This window comes from Cupressus sempervirens, chromosome 3, assembly GCF_028749045.1.
Source record: "Cupressus sempervirens isolate cs-2001-9-10 chromosome 3, ASM2874904v1, whole genome shotgun sequence".
Lineage (NCBI taxonomy): Eukaryota > Viridiplantae > Streptophyta > Pinopsida > Cupressales > Cupressaceae > Cupressus > Cupressus sempervirens.
The window spans coordinates 1,017,275,068-1,017,289,024 of record NC_143120.1 but is presented as its reverse complement, the minus strand read 5'-3'; the positions used below and the strand labels follow the sequence as shown (position 1 = coordinate 1,017,289,024).

At 31.8% G+C, this 13,957-nt stretch overlaps 1 protein-coding gene across 1 annotated transcript; it reads left to right on the top strand.

Moving 5' to 3' along the window:
- The first annotated feature begins 4,769 nt into the window (after window positions 1-4,769).
- LOC149570227 (uncharacterized) lies at window positions 4,770-5,360 on the top strand. Its single transcript, XM_089817116.1, has one exon. The coding sequence runs from the start codon at window positions 4,770-4,772 to the stop codon at window positions 5,358-5,360; it is 591 nt and encodes a 196-aa protein (XP_089673242.1).
- Window positions 5,361-13,957: the final 8,597 nt, after the last annotated feature.

Here is a 13,957-nt window from a genome sequence, read left to right as displayed (position 1 = left end):
CTCTATGTATTTTCTAGATTAGTTATGGTTCGACCAAAAAAACTTTTCTTTGAGACAGAGGAGCAAAGAAAACATTATAAAAGACAATATCAATAGGAATATTGTAAACGTTGTATGCAACAAAAGGCAGATGCTCAAAGTGATCAATTTGAAAGTCAAGCAAAAGGCATTGAACTAGAACAACATGGTAAACATAGACTAGATGTTACTATTGAACAACTACAAAGTGAAAGAATACAAGAGGATAACATAGACAACCTACACATCAACACAAATAGATGTACACATCTGCGCACATCTGAGGAGGCACATGCACAACAAGAGATAAGAGGGAGGAAAAATGTTGTGATACATCCTATACACAATGAAGGTCTAAATAGTGTAGGAAACATACAGAACAATGCCCACCTACAAGAAACACAAGAAATTACACATCAAGAAAATATTTCCATGAATGTACATAATTAGGATTATGAAAGGAATACACATCAAGGCATATTTGAGGAGGCACATGAAAAACAACTGATAAGAGAACAAAATAATGTTGGGATACATCCTATACACACTGAATGTCAATACAGTGTAGGAGAAGTACATAATAATCTCCAGCTATAGGCAACACAAGAAAATAGACATCAAGAAAATATTGAAATGAATGTACATAATTAGGATTGTGCAAGGAATCTTGAAGAGGAAGATTTTACTTCAGTTGAACGTGTTGCAGAGACACCAGAAAATATAAATCAAAATGGATTACAATCAACTCCTGAATCATCTAAACATGGTTTTCCTGATGCAAATGGATTGCTAGAAACTAATTTAATGAAATTACAATTGGCATTTCAAAATAAATTGGATAGGTTGGCATCTCCAGCCATGTGCTACATTTGTCAAGAAGATTATATAAAAATTACTGTCTCTCGTACTCCTCAAGGTCCTGTTTGTACTCGATGCAAACAAGAAAAGGGCATCCATAGATTCTCAATTGAAAATAATATGGATCCAGAGGCACAACCAATAGATTTAGCAAATTTAACTCAAGTGGAAGAAATTCTCATTGCACGTGTCAGCCCAATATTATAAGTGACACATGCAACAGGCGGCCAATTAAAATACCAAGGGCACATAATAAGTTTTCAACAGAATATTGAGAGTGTGGCAAAGAAATTGCCTCATTTACTTAAAGATCTTCCATTGATTGTAGTGCATAGAAAGGATCAGCGAGGAAAACACTATAATTTCACAGTAAATAGAGAATGTGTGTATGCTACTTTACGATACAAGATTATGCATGATAAGTTCTACTTTGATGTGATTATTGATGAAAATGCTTTGGATAATATATCACCAAATGTAGATCATAACATTTTCAGTGAATTAAAAACAATACATATAGAGTTTGATTCTAATATAAATGATGTTGTTTTTATGAGCCCTTTAATTGAGATAGATGAGATAAATATAATAGAGCACACAACATCAATGGCATCCAAACCACCAAATGTGCAAAGAGAATTGGAGTTAATTCGTGTATGGGTCAAAAATCCTAACATAGACCCAACAACAATAATGGATTGGCCTAACATTGGTGCATCTCCCATAAATGAATATACCATGCTAGGTTTACTTGATATGAAATTTCCCTCATTATTCCCTAATGGTAAATGTGATTGGTTAGAATCACAATTGAAGAGAGTATATCTACATGAATATGTCAAACACTTGATACGATATAGAGATAATAGATTTGGGAAACATCCAAGATTTCTTTACCATATGCTGAATATGATTATGAGACATCGAGCACATAGCTCTACAAGTGTTTGCATGAAAAGAAGTTTACAAGAAATGCCAATTACAATACAAGAGTTGCATGAACATATGGAGAAAACACCACAGTCTCATTTAGAAGATAGATTGATGAGATTTGGGACTAGTTTAAGGGGAACCCGGTCATATTGGACAAAGTGTCGAGCAGAATTGACAGACATGCTTCACCAACTTGGATCACCAACAATATTTTTACATTAAGTGCAACAGACTTGTATTGGCTAGACTTGCATGCAATGATGCCTGGAACACCTCTAAGTGATCCAAGAGAAGCACAAATATGGAGGAAACAAAATATCATTGACTACCCACACATTGTTTCACAATACATGCATCTACGAAATACCATTTTTAGATAAGAAATACTCAAAAATGGAATGAATGTTGAAGACTATTGGTTCAGATATGAATGGCAACATAGGGGATCTGCACATGTCCATGGTTTTATTTGGTTAAAAGGAGCACCAAAAATGTAAAATATTGATTGGAATAATCAAGATCAATTTTACTATGTTGCATCGTATCTCCATGATTTGGTTCACGCATGCAATCCTAGGCGAGATACACATCTTCGAAATATACAGGTATGGTAATAAAAAATTGAAAATTCAACCTTATCTTTACTTTATTCACTTTAAAATAAATACAATTATGATGTTCAACTTGATCTGAATTTGTATTTTAGGTATATCAAAATTTAAGTCCACACCCATGTTTAAAAAACACTAGACAATTGGTTGAGAGTGATTTCAACAATGACTATGATGAGATTTTAATTACTGTATAGAGGCACATAGTGTGTAAAGAAGGTGCATGCCTATGCAAAAAGAGAGGAAAATTGGTTTGTAGGTACGTGTGTTTCCTAATTGATTCAATTTATTTCAATTATTAATACTATTCTTTGTTTCTATATCATTATATTTATTAAAATGCTATATTAATGAAATATAGGTATAGTGCACCGTGGCCATTGAATTTAGAAGGATCTACACTAAAGAAATATTTAGAAACTGGCAAAAAAATATTTGAGCCTTTCAGAAATGATGATAGAGTTACCTCATATAACCATTACATACTACAACTTTGGAGAGTAAATATTGATTGGCAACCTATTATGTCTAAACATGCAGCGATTAAGTATATTGCAAAGTATGTAACCAAAGCTGAAATAAGTTTAGAGACATACTATTAGATGTTATTTCGACTAGCAATTGTAGAAAATCTTGATGATTTAGCATCAAAAGCTTATAAGAGACTACTCACTGAAACATTGATAGAAAGGGATATTGGGGCACAAGAAAAAAGTCATATGCTACTAGAGCTTCCTTTGGTGCAGAGTAGTTGAGTATTTGTCAACTTGAATGTTTCAAAGGAAGTATTCAAACGTGTAGACCTAAATGTTGATGAAGAAAATGAGGAATGCACCATATCTTTCATCAATGCTTACAAAAATAGGCCACACTTTATGGAAGCTTTGTGTCTTATTGATGTTGCAAAATCATGGATATACAACAAGAAAAAGAGAGGTGACGATAAATGGAGTCCAAGGAAAAAATCAGCTATTGTAAGAGTCTTTCATAGATTTTACTCAATTCCTGCACGTGACTTAGAAAAATGGATTGATTTTTGGTATTCTGAATTATTGCTTTATAAGCCTTTTCGTGACATTCAAATAGATATTGGCAATAATGATGATTCTATAGTTGCAACATGGGATAACTTTAGATATAATCCATGGCACCTTGAAAGAAGACAGGATTTAGATAATAATGAAAATCAGTCTGATTTAGAATCTGAAGAAAATGATAATGCCCAAGGCACTACTATAGAGAATGAATGGGATATTTTATCTAGACTTCATCATGGTCGAATTATTCAAGTTTCAGAGATTGATATGTTGGGGAGAAGAGATATTGATCAACAAACAAATTGGTCTCAAGAATTTCAAAGTGAACAATACACAAATGAAGCTATAAATTTGATTAGCTTGATGAGAAATGAAGGTTTTCTTATACTAGATGAGATGCCATAATGTGTGGACTATGAAAAGCTCAGTGAACAACAAAGTAAAGTAGTTAACATTATAATGTCACACTATTATACATGTCAAGATGCATCACCCTTACGCATGATAATTCAAGGGATAGCAGGAATAGGTAAGTCATATTTGATTGGTGCAATAAGTCAAGAATTACAAAAAGCATCCTTTCCACAATGCTCTCCTCTCCTTCTGCTTGCACTGATAGGTGTTGCAGCATTTAACGTTGGTGCATCAACAATCCATTCCAAGTTGAAAATACCTATTAAAGAATTCACTGAGCTACAAGGAACAAGACTTGCACGTTTCCAAGAGGAATTATCTAATTTAAAATACATATTGATAGATGAAATGAGCTTCCTTGGAGAGAGGTTAATCCAAAACATAGACTCTTGTCTTTGACAAGCATTCCCAGAAAATAGCCATAAAACTTTTGGAGGTATGTTTAGTATTTCATTTTCTTAGAGTAAGAGATTCACGTACTAATTTACTTTTTTTCCTTACTATTAGAAAACTAAAGCCAAAATAATATTATTTCATATAACATGTTTTCAATATTTTTCTAGGGATATCTATCATATTGGTTGGAGATTTGGCACAATTGCCTCCTGTTGGTGATAGACCAGTATATGAAAGTAAAGGGCATGCAAAGCTACTATGGAAAGAATTCCATACTGTAGTTACTTTAAATCACATATTTAGACAAGATGGACAAAGTAATGGGCAAGAAAGATTTCGTGTTCTTCTATCAAATGTAAGGGACGCAAACCCCACACTAAATGATTAGATGATACTTATGTCAAGATGTAATTCAAACATGAGTATTATAGAAAATGAGGAGTTTCAAAGTGGTGTTCATTTATTTTCAACAAATGAAAGTGTGTACAATCATAATAAGAAAATGCTACTATCATTAAAAAACCCTACTGCACGAAGCATTGTTGTTAAAAAAACACAGAGTTCTATAGATGGAGATGGAAGTGATGAGTTGGACATGGAACTATTACTTAGCAAAGATGCAAGGGTGATGCTAACTTCAAACCTATGGATTGAAGCTGGTCTTGTCAATGGAGCATTAGGATATGTTCAAAGTATTGTATATAGACCTAGAAGTGCACCACCTCTACCACCATCACATGTACTTGTGGATTTTGATAGTTACTTTGGAATTCCTTTCGATGATCATCATCCTCAGAGAGTTCCAATTCATACAATTGATAGGGGTAACACAAAGCAGATTCCATTGAGACTAGCATGGGCTTTAACTATACACAAGTCACAAGGGCTAACACTGCAAAGAGCTACTATTGATATAGGTCCCACTGAAAGAACTGGTCTCACATTTGTGGCAATATCACGTGTCAAATCTTTACAAGGAATAAGAATTATGCCACCCTTCACTTATGACAGATATGAAAAAATGAAGACGGGGAAGCAAATTGCTAGAAGAAAGGAAGAACAAAGCCGATTGGGAACCTTAGAAGTTATTTGATAGATTGTGCATTTTTTCAACACATTTTTGTTATTTTTTTGATATATTATAGACATTATCAATAAATTTTGGTGGTTTTTACTTCTCAAGATAATGAACAATATTATTATAATTTGTCTCTTGATCCAAATCCTTGGTGATAAAATATAATGCTCATTTATTTATATTATATAAGTTTGGTAATTCAAATACGTTATTTTGTACTTGAGTTAGTTATTTGAATGGTAAAAATTGCATTTTCATATTTTTACTTGGTAAAAGAAAATCTCTTATTCTAAGTATTTTTAATATTTCTTGCACAACATGTAGTACTAAACATTATTTATTTTAACTCTTACTTTATTACAAATTATGGTTGATTTTAAACTTATAACTTTGAAATACTGACATTTTCTATTTTTTTAGTTTTTTTGCAGTAAAGAACTAAAACAATGGATGCTTCAGAAAATAAATCAGAAATCATTGTTGGAAGCCCAAATGGCTCTGTAAACTCTAATACATTTTTTGAATCTAATATTGATAAATGTGTAAGATTGGTTAAAGAGTACTGCAAAGGTATCATGAAAACTCTTGAACACACAGCATTAACAATTGATGATCTTGATGAGTTAGAAATATGGAAAATGGTGGATGTTGCAAAAAGAGTACATGAGGCATCTCATTATGCAAATGCATTTCCATCAATGATGAAAGAAGTTCATCATGATCATTGCACAAATAAAGGTCGTAATACCAATTTGATTACTGAAGAATATGTCATGTACTTACATCATTATGGTGAAGTGCTTTACATATAGTTATTACTTCTTTGACATGTGGTACTTATTAAATATGATTATATCATAGCATCTCGTTTCTCTTTGATTTGTGTAAGTTTGACAATCAACAACTTGTTTTTTTTTTAATATATGTGGTTTTTATGTGGTTTTATAAATATCTTCCATATTCTTTTTTAACTTATACTACAATAGAATGAAATTCAGTTTTTTTAATTCTTCAAATAATGTGTATAGTTACTTTCATAGCTCTATATTCAAAACACATGTAGGCTATACTTTCATAAGTCTATATGCATGACTTTCTAATATGTTTGGTATCAAAATATTACTTTATATGGAAGTGACAAATATGTGGTGACACAAATATATCAAACATTAAATTTATTTATAATAAATCTTAATTCTATGTATAAACCTAACCATCATGTATAAATCTTAAACCTACCCACTATTTTTTGTATATATTTATATAATATGTACCGTTAATAAAATTCTAAAATAGATAGCATTAAATGGACGTGGAAAATATAGATGGAGTGTTATTTATAATGTATACACCAAAAATAAACTAAAATCTAAATGTCTCTCAAACCAAAATTCTAATTATATGTATAATCCTAAACATAATTTAAATCTCAAGATTGTCCATTATCTGAACTCTAGTTACATTAACATTAATCCTAATCTTAAGTATTTGAAGTATAATAATTGTTATTGTATCATAAACATATTAATAATATTCTCTATCCTAACTGTTCAATCACCCTAATTATAATTCTAATCTTAATCTTGACCATAACATTAACTTTGATTTAAAGGCAAAACACAATCATAACCTTAAAAATAAATTATGACCCTAACCATAAATCTAACCTTAACATAAATCTAATGCTAACAATAAACCTTAAGATTAAATTATAAACATATCATGATCAAAAATTTATTTCTAACTTGACTAAATTTTTATAATCATAAATATAAGTACAGGTCCTGACCCTTACCCTATCCCTAAATTTAATACTAACGCTAAGCATATTTCCACTTTAAACAACATGATAGACCCAACATTAACACTAAACCTTATCTCTAATTATTATAATAAATAATATATGGTAAGAGTAATCCTAATACTAAACCTAACCATGATATAAATTGTAAAGTTTTATTTGAAACATAATCAAATAAATATATAGCAAGAGGTTTCCTAATAATAAGTTATATTTGAAACAGAAATATTTCCACTCTAAACAAGATGATAGACCCAACATTAACACTAAACCTTATCTCTAATTATTATAATAAATAATATATGGTAAGAGTAATCCTAATACAAAACTTAACCTTGATATAAATTGTAAAGTTTTATTTAAAACATAATCAAATAAATATATAGCAAGATTATTCCTAATAATAAGTTATATTTGAAACATAATCAAATTAATTATTCAATTTGTTATGTACACCACGACTGTTACTAGCTAATATATAATCTATATGTAGAATACGCCTAGATGCATCGAGGCGTTGAATTTTTTCATTATTCACTTTTAATATACATTTAAAAAAAATCAATGCCTCGATCCATCTCAGCATATTCTACATATAGAGTATATATTAGCTAGTAGTAAAAAGGATACATATAAAACCAAAATTACTGGCATTAGGTCACAATTATATAATATTCTTATAAGAGTTTTAGTATAAAATCAAATATACTTTAAATAAATTTATAAAAAATGCAAAAGTCAAATTAATTATATTATATCCAAACTTCTAATTTAAAAATGGTTTAAATGAAACTCTTTACTTAATTAACAAAATAAAAAATATAATAATTATAATTTTTCTTGTATTTTATATTAAATTATTTAATGGGATTTTTAAAAAAAAATTTAATAATTAGTTTAATTGTAATGAATTACTTTAAAAATCAATTTATTTACTTAGTGAATGAAAATTAACTAATATAGTCATAGAAATACTATAAAAATTGTAATATTATTTTTTATAAAAATTTGATGAAGTTGATAATATTAAGTCATATTTTTTTTATTTTTTCATTTTACTTTTACTTTTAATTTTACTTTTCAATTAAATTTTGTAAAATGGGTATGGATCTATGGATTTCACTATTGCCATGTGCAAGTCAAGAAATGTACTCATTCAACACCTTTTGAACTATGGTATGGATATTCACATGTAAAATATTTTAAGGTACTTGGAAGCAAGTGTTATATTCTCAAAGATTTCAGGAATGGAAAATTAGATGCAAAAAGTGAAGAAGGTATATTCCTTGGTTATTTCACAAGAAGTAAAGCTTATAAATTTTTAAATACTCACACTAATAAAGTTGTGGAATGTGTAAATGTGAAATTTGATGAATATACAGAAGTAGATGAGGCTAAACCTATGAAGGAACTAGAAGAATAAAAATTATTTGTATACTTTTTTGAAGATATGCCTTCTAATGAAGATGTTGTAAATCAACTTGTGAACCAATAACAAGCTTCAATGATTGCCGAGTCATATACTATGAAAGTTGAGTTGCATTCAGGAACTAAGCTACATTCAATTTCCAAGTTATAGAATGAAGTTGGGGAACATTCTAATTATGAGATTAGTGTACCTAAAAGACTTGTTGAAATACTTGACAGATATGTACACAATGATTCAAAACTTGAGAGACCAAATGAGGAAAACAAAGCAGAACCAAGATTGTCTAAATATGTCAAGAGACATCACCCTACTGCATAGATCATTGGAGATAAGATGCTAGACCAATGAAAAGGACCAAGTTGAGAAATGATACATGTTTTCTTAGCATGCATGAACCTAAAATAGTGAAAGATGTCTTATAAGATGTGGACTGGAGTAAAGCCATGAAAGAAGAGATTGACCAAATTGAGAAAAATAACACATGGACTCTAGTTCCTAGACCAAAAGATAAAAATGTAATTGACACCATGTGGGTGTACATAAAATGTTAGATGAAAATGGTAAAGTCACGAGTAACAAAGCAAGATTAGTTTGTAAAGGATATGCACAAGAAGAAGGGATAGATTATGGAGAAACTTTCGCTCCTATTGCAAGATTGGAAGGAGTAAGAACTCTACTTGCATACTCTGCATACAAAAGATTCAAATTTTATCAAATGAATGTTAAGTCAACATTTTTGAATGGTATATTAAAGGAAGAGGTTTATATAGAATAGCCAGAAGGATGTGTTTATGCTAACAACAAAGACATGGCATGTAGACTACATAAAGCTTTGTATTGTTTAAAGAAAACACCAAGAGTATGGTATGAAAGGCCTAATAATTATCTTGTGTAGATTTGATTTGAGAGGGTTGATGATAACAAAAATATGTACTTGAAGATAGAGAAAGGAAAAGGTATTTTAATATCTGAAATTTTTGTTGATGATATCATATTTGGAGCTCAAGATACTTTATGTAAGACTTTTGCAAATGAAATGAAGAAATAATTTGAGATGTCTATGTTTGGAGAGATCAAGTTCTTTAAGGATTTGTGAGTACATCAAATGAAATATGGTATATACTCATTCAGTCAAAATATGTAAATGAGATATTGAAATCTTTTGGATTGGAAGATTCAAAGCTAGTAAGCACACCTATGGTGATAGGACATAAATTGTCAAATAATGATGATTCAGTTGAGATGAATCAAAAATTATACAGGTCTATGATTGGCAAATTACAATATGTAGACCTAACATTGCATTATCTATTGGGATAGTTGCAAGATTATTTTCTAATCCAAGGGAGAATCATTTGATGGTTGCTAAGAGAATAATGAGATATCTTAATGAAATAGAAGATTATGGTCTATACCTTTTCCTTTAAAGTATTTTATAAATATATTTAAAGTACATTTGATTTTATATGAACATAATCTATTGAAAATCTTGTAAGAATATTATATAATTGTGACCCAATGCAAGTAATTTTAGTTTTATATGTATATTTTTTACTATAATTATACACATATATTAGTAAGATTTAAAATAAATTTATTGTAACACAAATTATAATAATATCTAAACTATAAGATTTATAATAAATTTGATATTAGATTTAAATAAAGATTTGTATATCATTTTATTATATTTTAGTATATTGACTATAGTCTTTTAAAATAAAATCATATAGTCTGCTAAATTAAAATAACCAATATACTAAAATACAATAAAATGAAATACAAATATTTATCATAATCTAATATCAAATTTTAAATCTTACAATTTAGATATTATTACAATCTGTGTTATAATAAATTTATTTATTTATTTTGAAAAAGAGGGGGTAAAATTTTATTCAACCAAAATTAAAGTACAAAGTAAAGGCACATAGCCCACAAAAACACTACATATTCATATCATCCAATATCAATTTCTTAATAGTCCCACTAAACTCAATAGGTAGCTCCTCCCTTCCACTAATATCCCATCCATCCCTATTATCTGAAGCCCACTTCGCCAAACAATCAACCACTCTGTTCCACTCTCTAGGGATATAACAAAAGGAAATAGAGTCTAAGGAATTACAAAGACTTAAAGTCTATTTGACCAAAGTACCTAATTACCAACTAACATTCTTCAAGCTTTGACTATTCAATATGTCCAAAACAATCTAAAAATCAGACCCATAGAGGATCTTCTTCGAGCCTAAGGAACAACCTCTCTCAACTACAATCTTAATAGCAAGGGCCTCCATTAGATTATTAGAGTGCTGGCTTTTAAAAGTAGAGAAGAGAAACATCATACCACCATCATTACCTCTACCTATGCCCCCAATATCAGCATGACCAGAATTCCCACAAGATGAACCATCTATATTAATCTTCAAAGTCCCAGCAAAGGGGGGAGTCAACCTCCCATCTCAAAAAACCCTTTTCTTTCCTTGGTGAGGTCTTTTTTTAAGGGTGTCACCATATCTGCTCTCTCCTAAATTCAAATTTCACATAGTAGCTAGATCACCAGGATCAATACTTTCAAACATATCACACTTTATAGAGATGGTCTCCTGAAGCCTACTAAGAATAATTCTCCATAAATGCCAACTTTCTAACTTGGAGTCACAAAAAACTCTATGGTTCTACTCTAGCCAAAGGTTCCATAGAATAAGAGATGGCCTGACCATCCTAGCAGGCTACAAAAAAGAAGTCTTCGCTAGAGGTCTGCCCAAACTCTCCCAAAAGTCAACTAAAGAGGATGTATGTACACAACCCTATCACCAAGACTCCCACCATCTGTTTCATATCTCTCCTAAAAAAGGGCAACAAAAAGAAAAAGTGAGAAGTACATTCCTCATTGTTCAAATAGAGGAAGTAGATAGAAGGACCCTGAAAACCTCATTTGTGAAGATTCTTGCAAGTGAGGCATTTGTTTTAATCCAGCAACCATAGGAAAAAAATTATATTTTGGCCAAGAAAGGTTAAACCAAACCTTCTTCCACTAGTTCACCTCATCTGGACCATGCAGGCTCCTGTCAACCATAGCATAACGTTGAGCCACAACAAACTTGTCTTTTGGTCTAGGACTCCAGGCCAAGACATCTTGCTTATGAATAGAGCTACAAAACCTACTTTCCAAAGTTTTAGTGAGAACAACATAGTCCTCCTTAGAGCCACCCATTGGCCACTCTTGAATGTCTTTCTAACAAGTCACCTCTACCTGACCCAACTTCTTGATCGTCTTAAAGTGCTCCATTGTAACCCATCCAGCATTGATAAAAATGTGGCAAAGAGTTTGAAGCTGGGGAAAGCTAGAAAGAATGGGAGGATGGCCATCCCAAGAGTCCTACCAAAATAGGGCATCAGAACCATTGTTACAAATCTAGAAGAGGCCCCCCTTGATAAGTTGTGTACCCTTCTTAAGAGTGTCCCAAATAAAAGAACCTTTACCTATTAGAGTAAGTCTTGGTATATCAAGATAATCAGCACCTGGAAAATACTTGTGGACAAGAATCCTTGCCCAATCCTAATCCTGACATTTACATCATCTCCACTATAGCTTGGTAGCCAAAGTCATGACAACAAGAGCCATTGACCTAAGACAAAGACTCCCAGCATGCTTCAGCCTACACACAGAATCCCACTTAACAAGGCTCCATTTCAAAGAAAGAAGGCTACTAGACTAAAGGAATTGCCTAGATAAGTCATCAAAATCCCTCACAAAGTTGGAGGGGGGGACTTGAACAAAACATCTATAAATTAGGAGAGACTACACCATAGTCTATAGGAGAACCACTCTCCCAGTTGAAGATAACCATCTATAAGTCTAGTCACTAACCTTATTCTAGAATTTATCTAAAATCCCCTACCAGTAATCTCTTCACCGACAACCCAAGACTAAAGGAACCCCAAGGTACATCAAAGGAAGAGATCTGATTTGAAATCTAAAAATCCTTGCAATCCTATTCTGAATAAGATGAGGAGTATTAAAGAAATAAATAGATGACTTGTCCTCATTAACATGTTTCCCTAAAGCTTTTAAATAGATATCCAAAGCTTTCCTAATGTTCACTACCTCACTGATTCTATCCATGCCCATTAACCTAGTGTCATCCATGAACTATAGATGAGAGTAACAGGGAAGATTATTATTCCATCTCCAACCTTGGATAAGACCCTGCCTCACCTATGATTTTAAAAATCTACCAAGACCCTCTGCCATGATGATGAATAAATAAGGAGATAAAGGATCCCCTTTCTGAAGTCCCCGAGAAGCCCCAAACAAATTAGATGGTTCCCCATTAATGATAACTAAGAAGGAGGAAGAGGTAACATAGCTTAAAACCCAAATCACCCACTCCTCATCAAAACCAAAGGCCAAAAGAATTTTCTGCAAGAACTCCCAACTCACCCAATCTTAAGCTTTAGCCATGTCGAGTTTAATAAACATAGCTTTCTCCTTGGATCTCAACATAGAGTGGATCACCTCCACTACTATCACAACCCCATCCAAAATCTATCTACCTTCAAAAAACCCACCTTGTTCAAGAGAGATCAGAGAACCAAGGAGTGGTTTGAGTCTCTTAGTGATCAATTTGGTAATAATCTTATAGACAACGTTACATAATGTTATAGGCCTAAATTGGTCCAACCTATTAGCCTCTTCCTTCTTAGGCATAAGAGCCAAGAAAGTAGAATTCAAATACTTCAGCATCTATTTATTTCTATGAGATTCTTATACCACTTCAAGGAGATCAAACTTTATTATTTCCTAGAACTCCTAGAAAAATTCAATCAGGAAACCATCTGGACTAGGGGCCTTGCCTTTTTTCATATTAAAAACAACTTTCTCAAGCTCAGGTAACTAGATAGGGCTTAAAAGGGCCTCATTCATCTTAGAAGATACCAAGAGGGGGATACAATCCAAAATGGTATGCTCCTTAGCCTCAACAGGAAGAGCATCCATAATAAAAAGATTAGAAAAATAATTGAAAGCTTCCCTAGAGATTTCTCCAAAAGATGAGATCCAGTCACCATCAGATGAAACAAGAGAGGAGATAGAATTACCCTATCTCTGAGCCTTAACCAATCTGTGGAAGAAAGTAGTGTTGCTATCCCTTTCCTGTAGCCAATTAACACAAGATTTCTGCTTCCAAAAAATCTCCTCCCAAAGCTCCCACTCCTCCAATTCCTTAAGAGCCAAGATTTTAGCTTTACTCAAATCAGATGTCATCTTGTGATCTCTAATCTGATAAGTAATAATATCCAGCTTGGTCTGAAAAGATACCTTTTGAGCCTAGAGATTCCCAAAATGATGCTTATTCCATCTCTTAAGCCTGTACTTCA

Excerpts from the sequence above, each read along its gene's own strand:
- LOC149570227 (XM_089817116.1), top strand. The coding sequence starts at position 4,770 with ATGCTACTATCATTAAAAAACCCTACTGCACGAAGCATTGTTGTTAAA.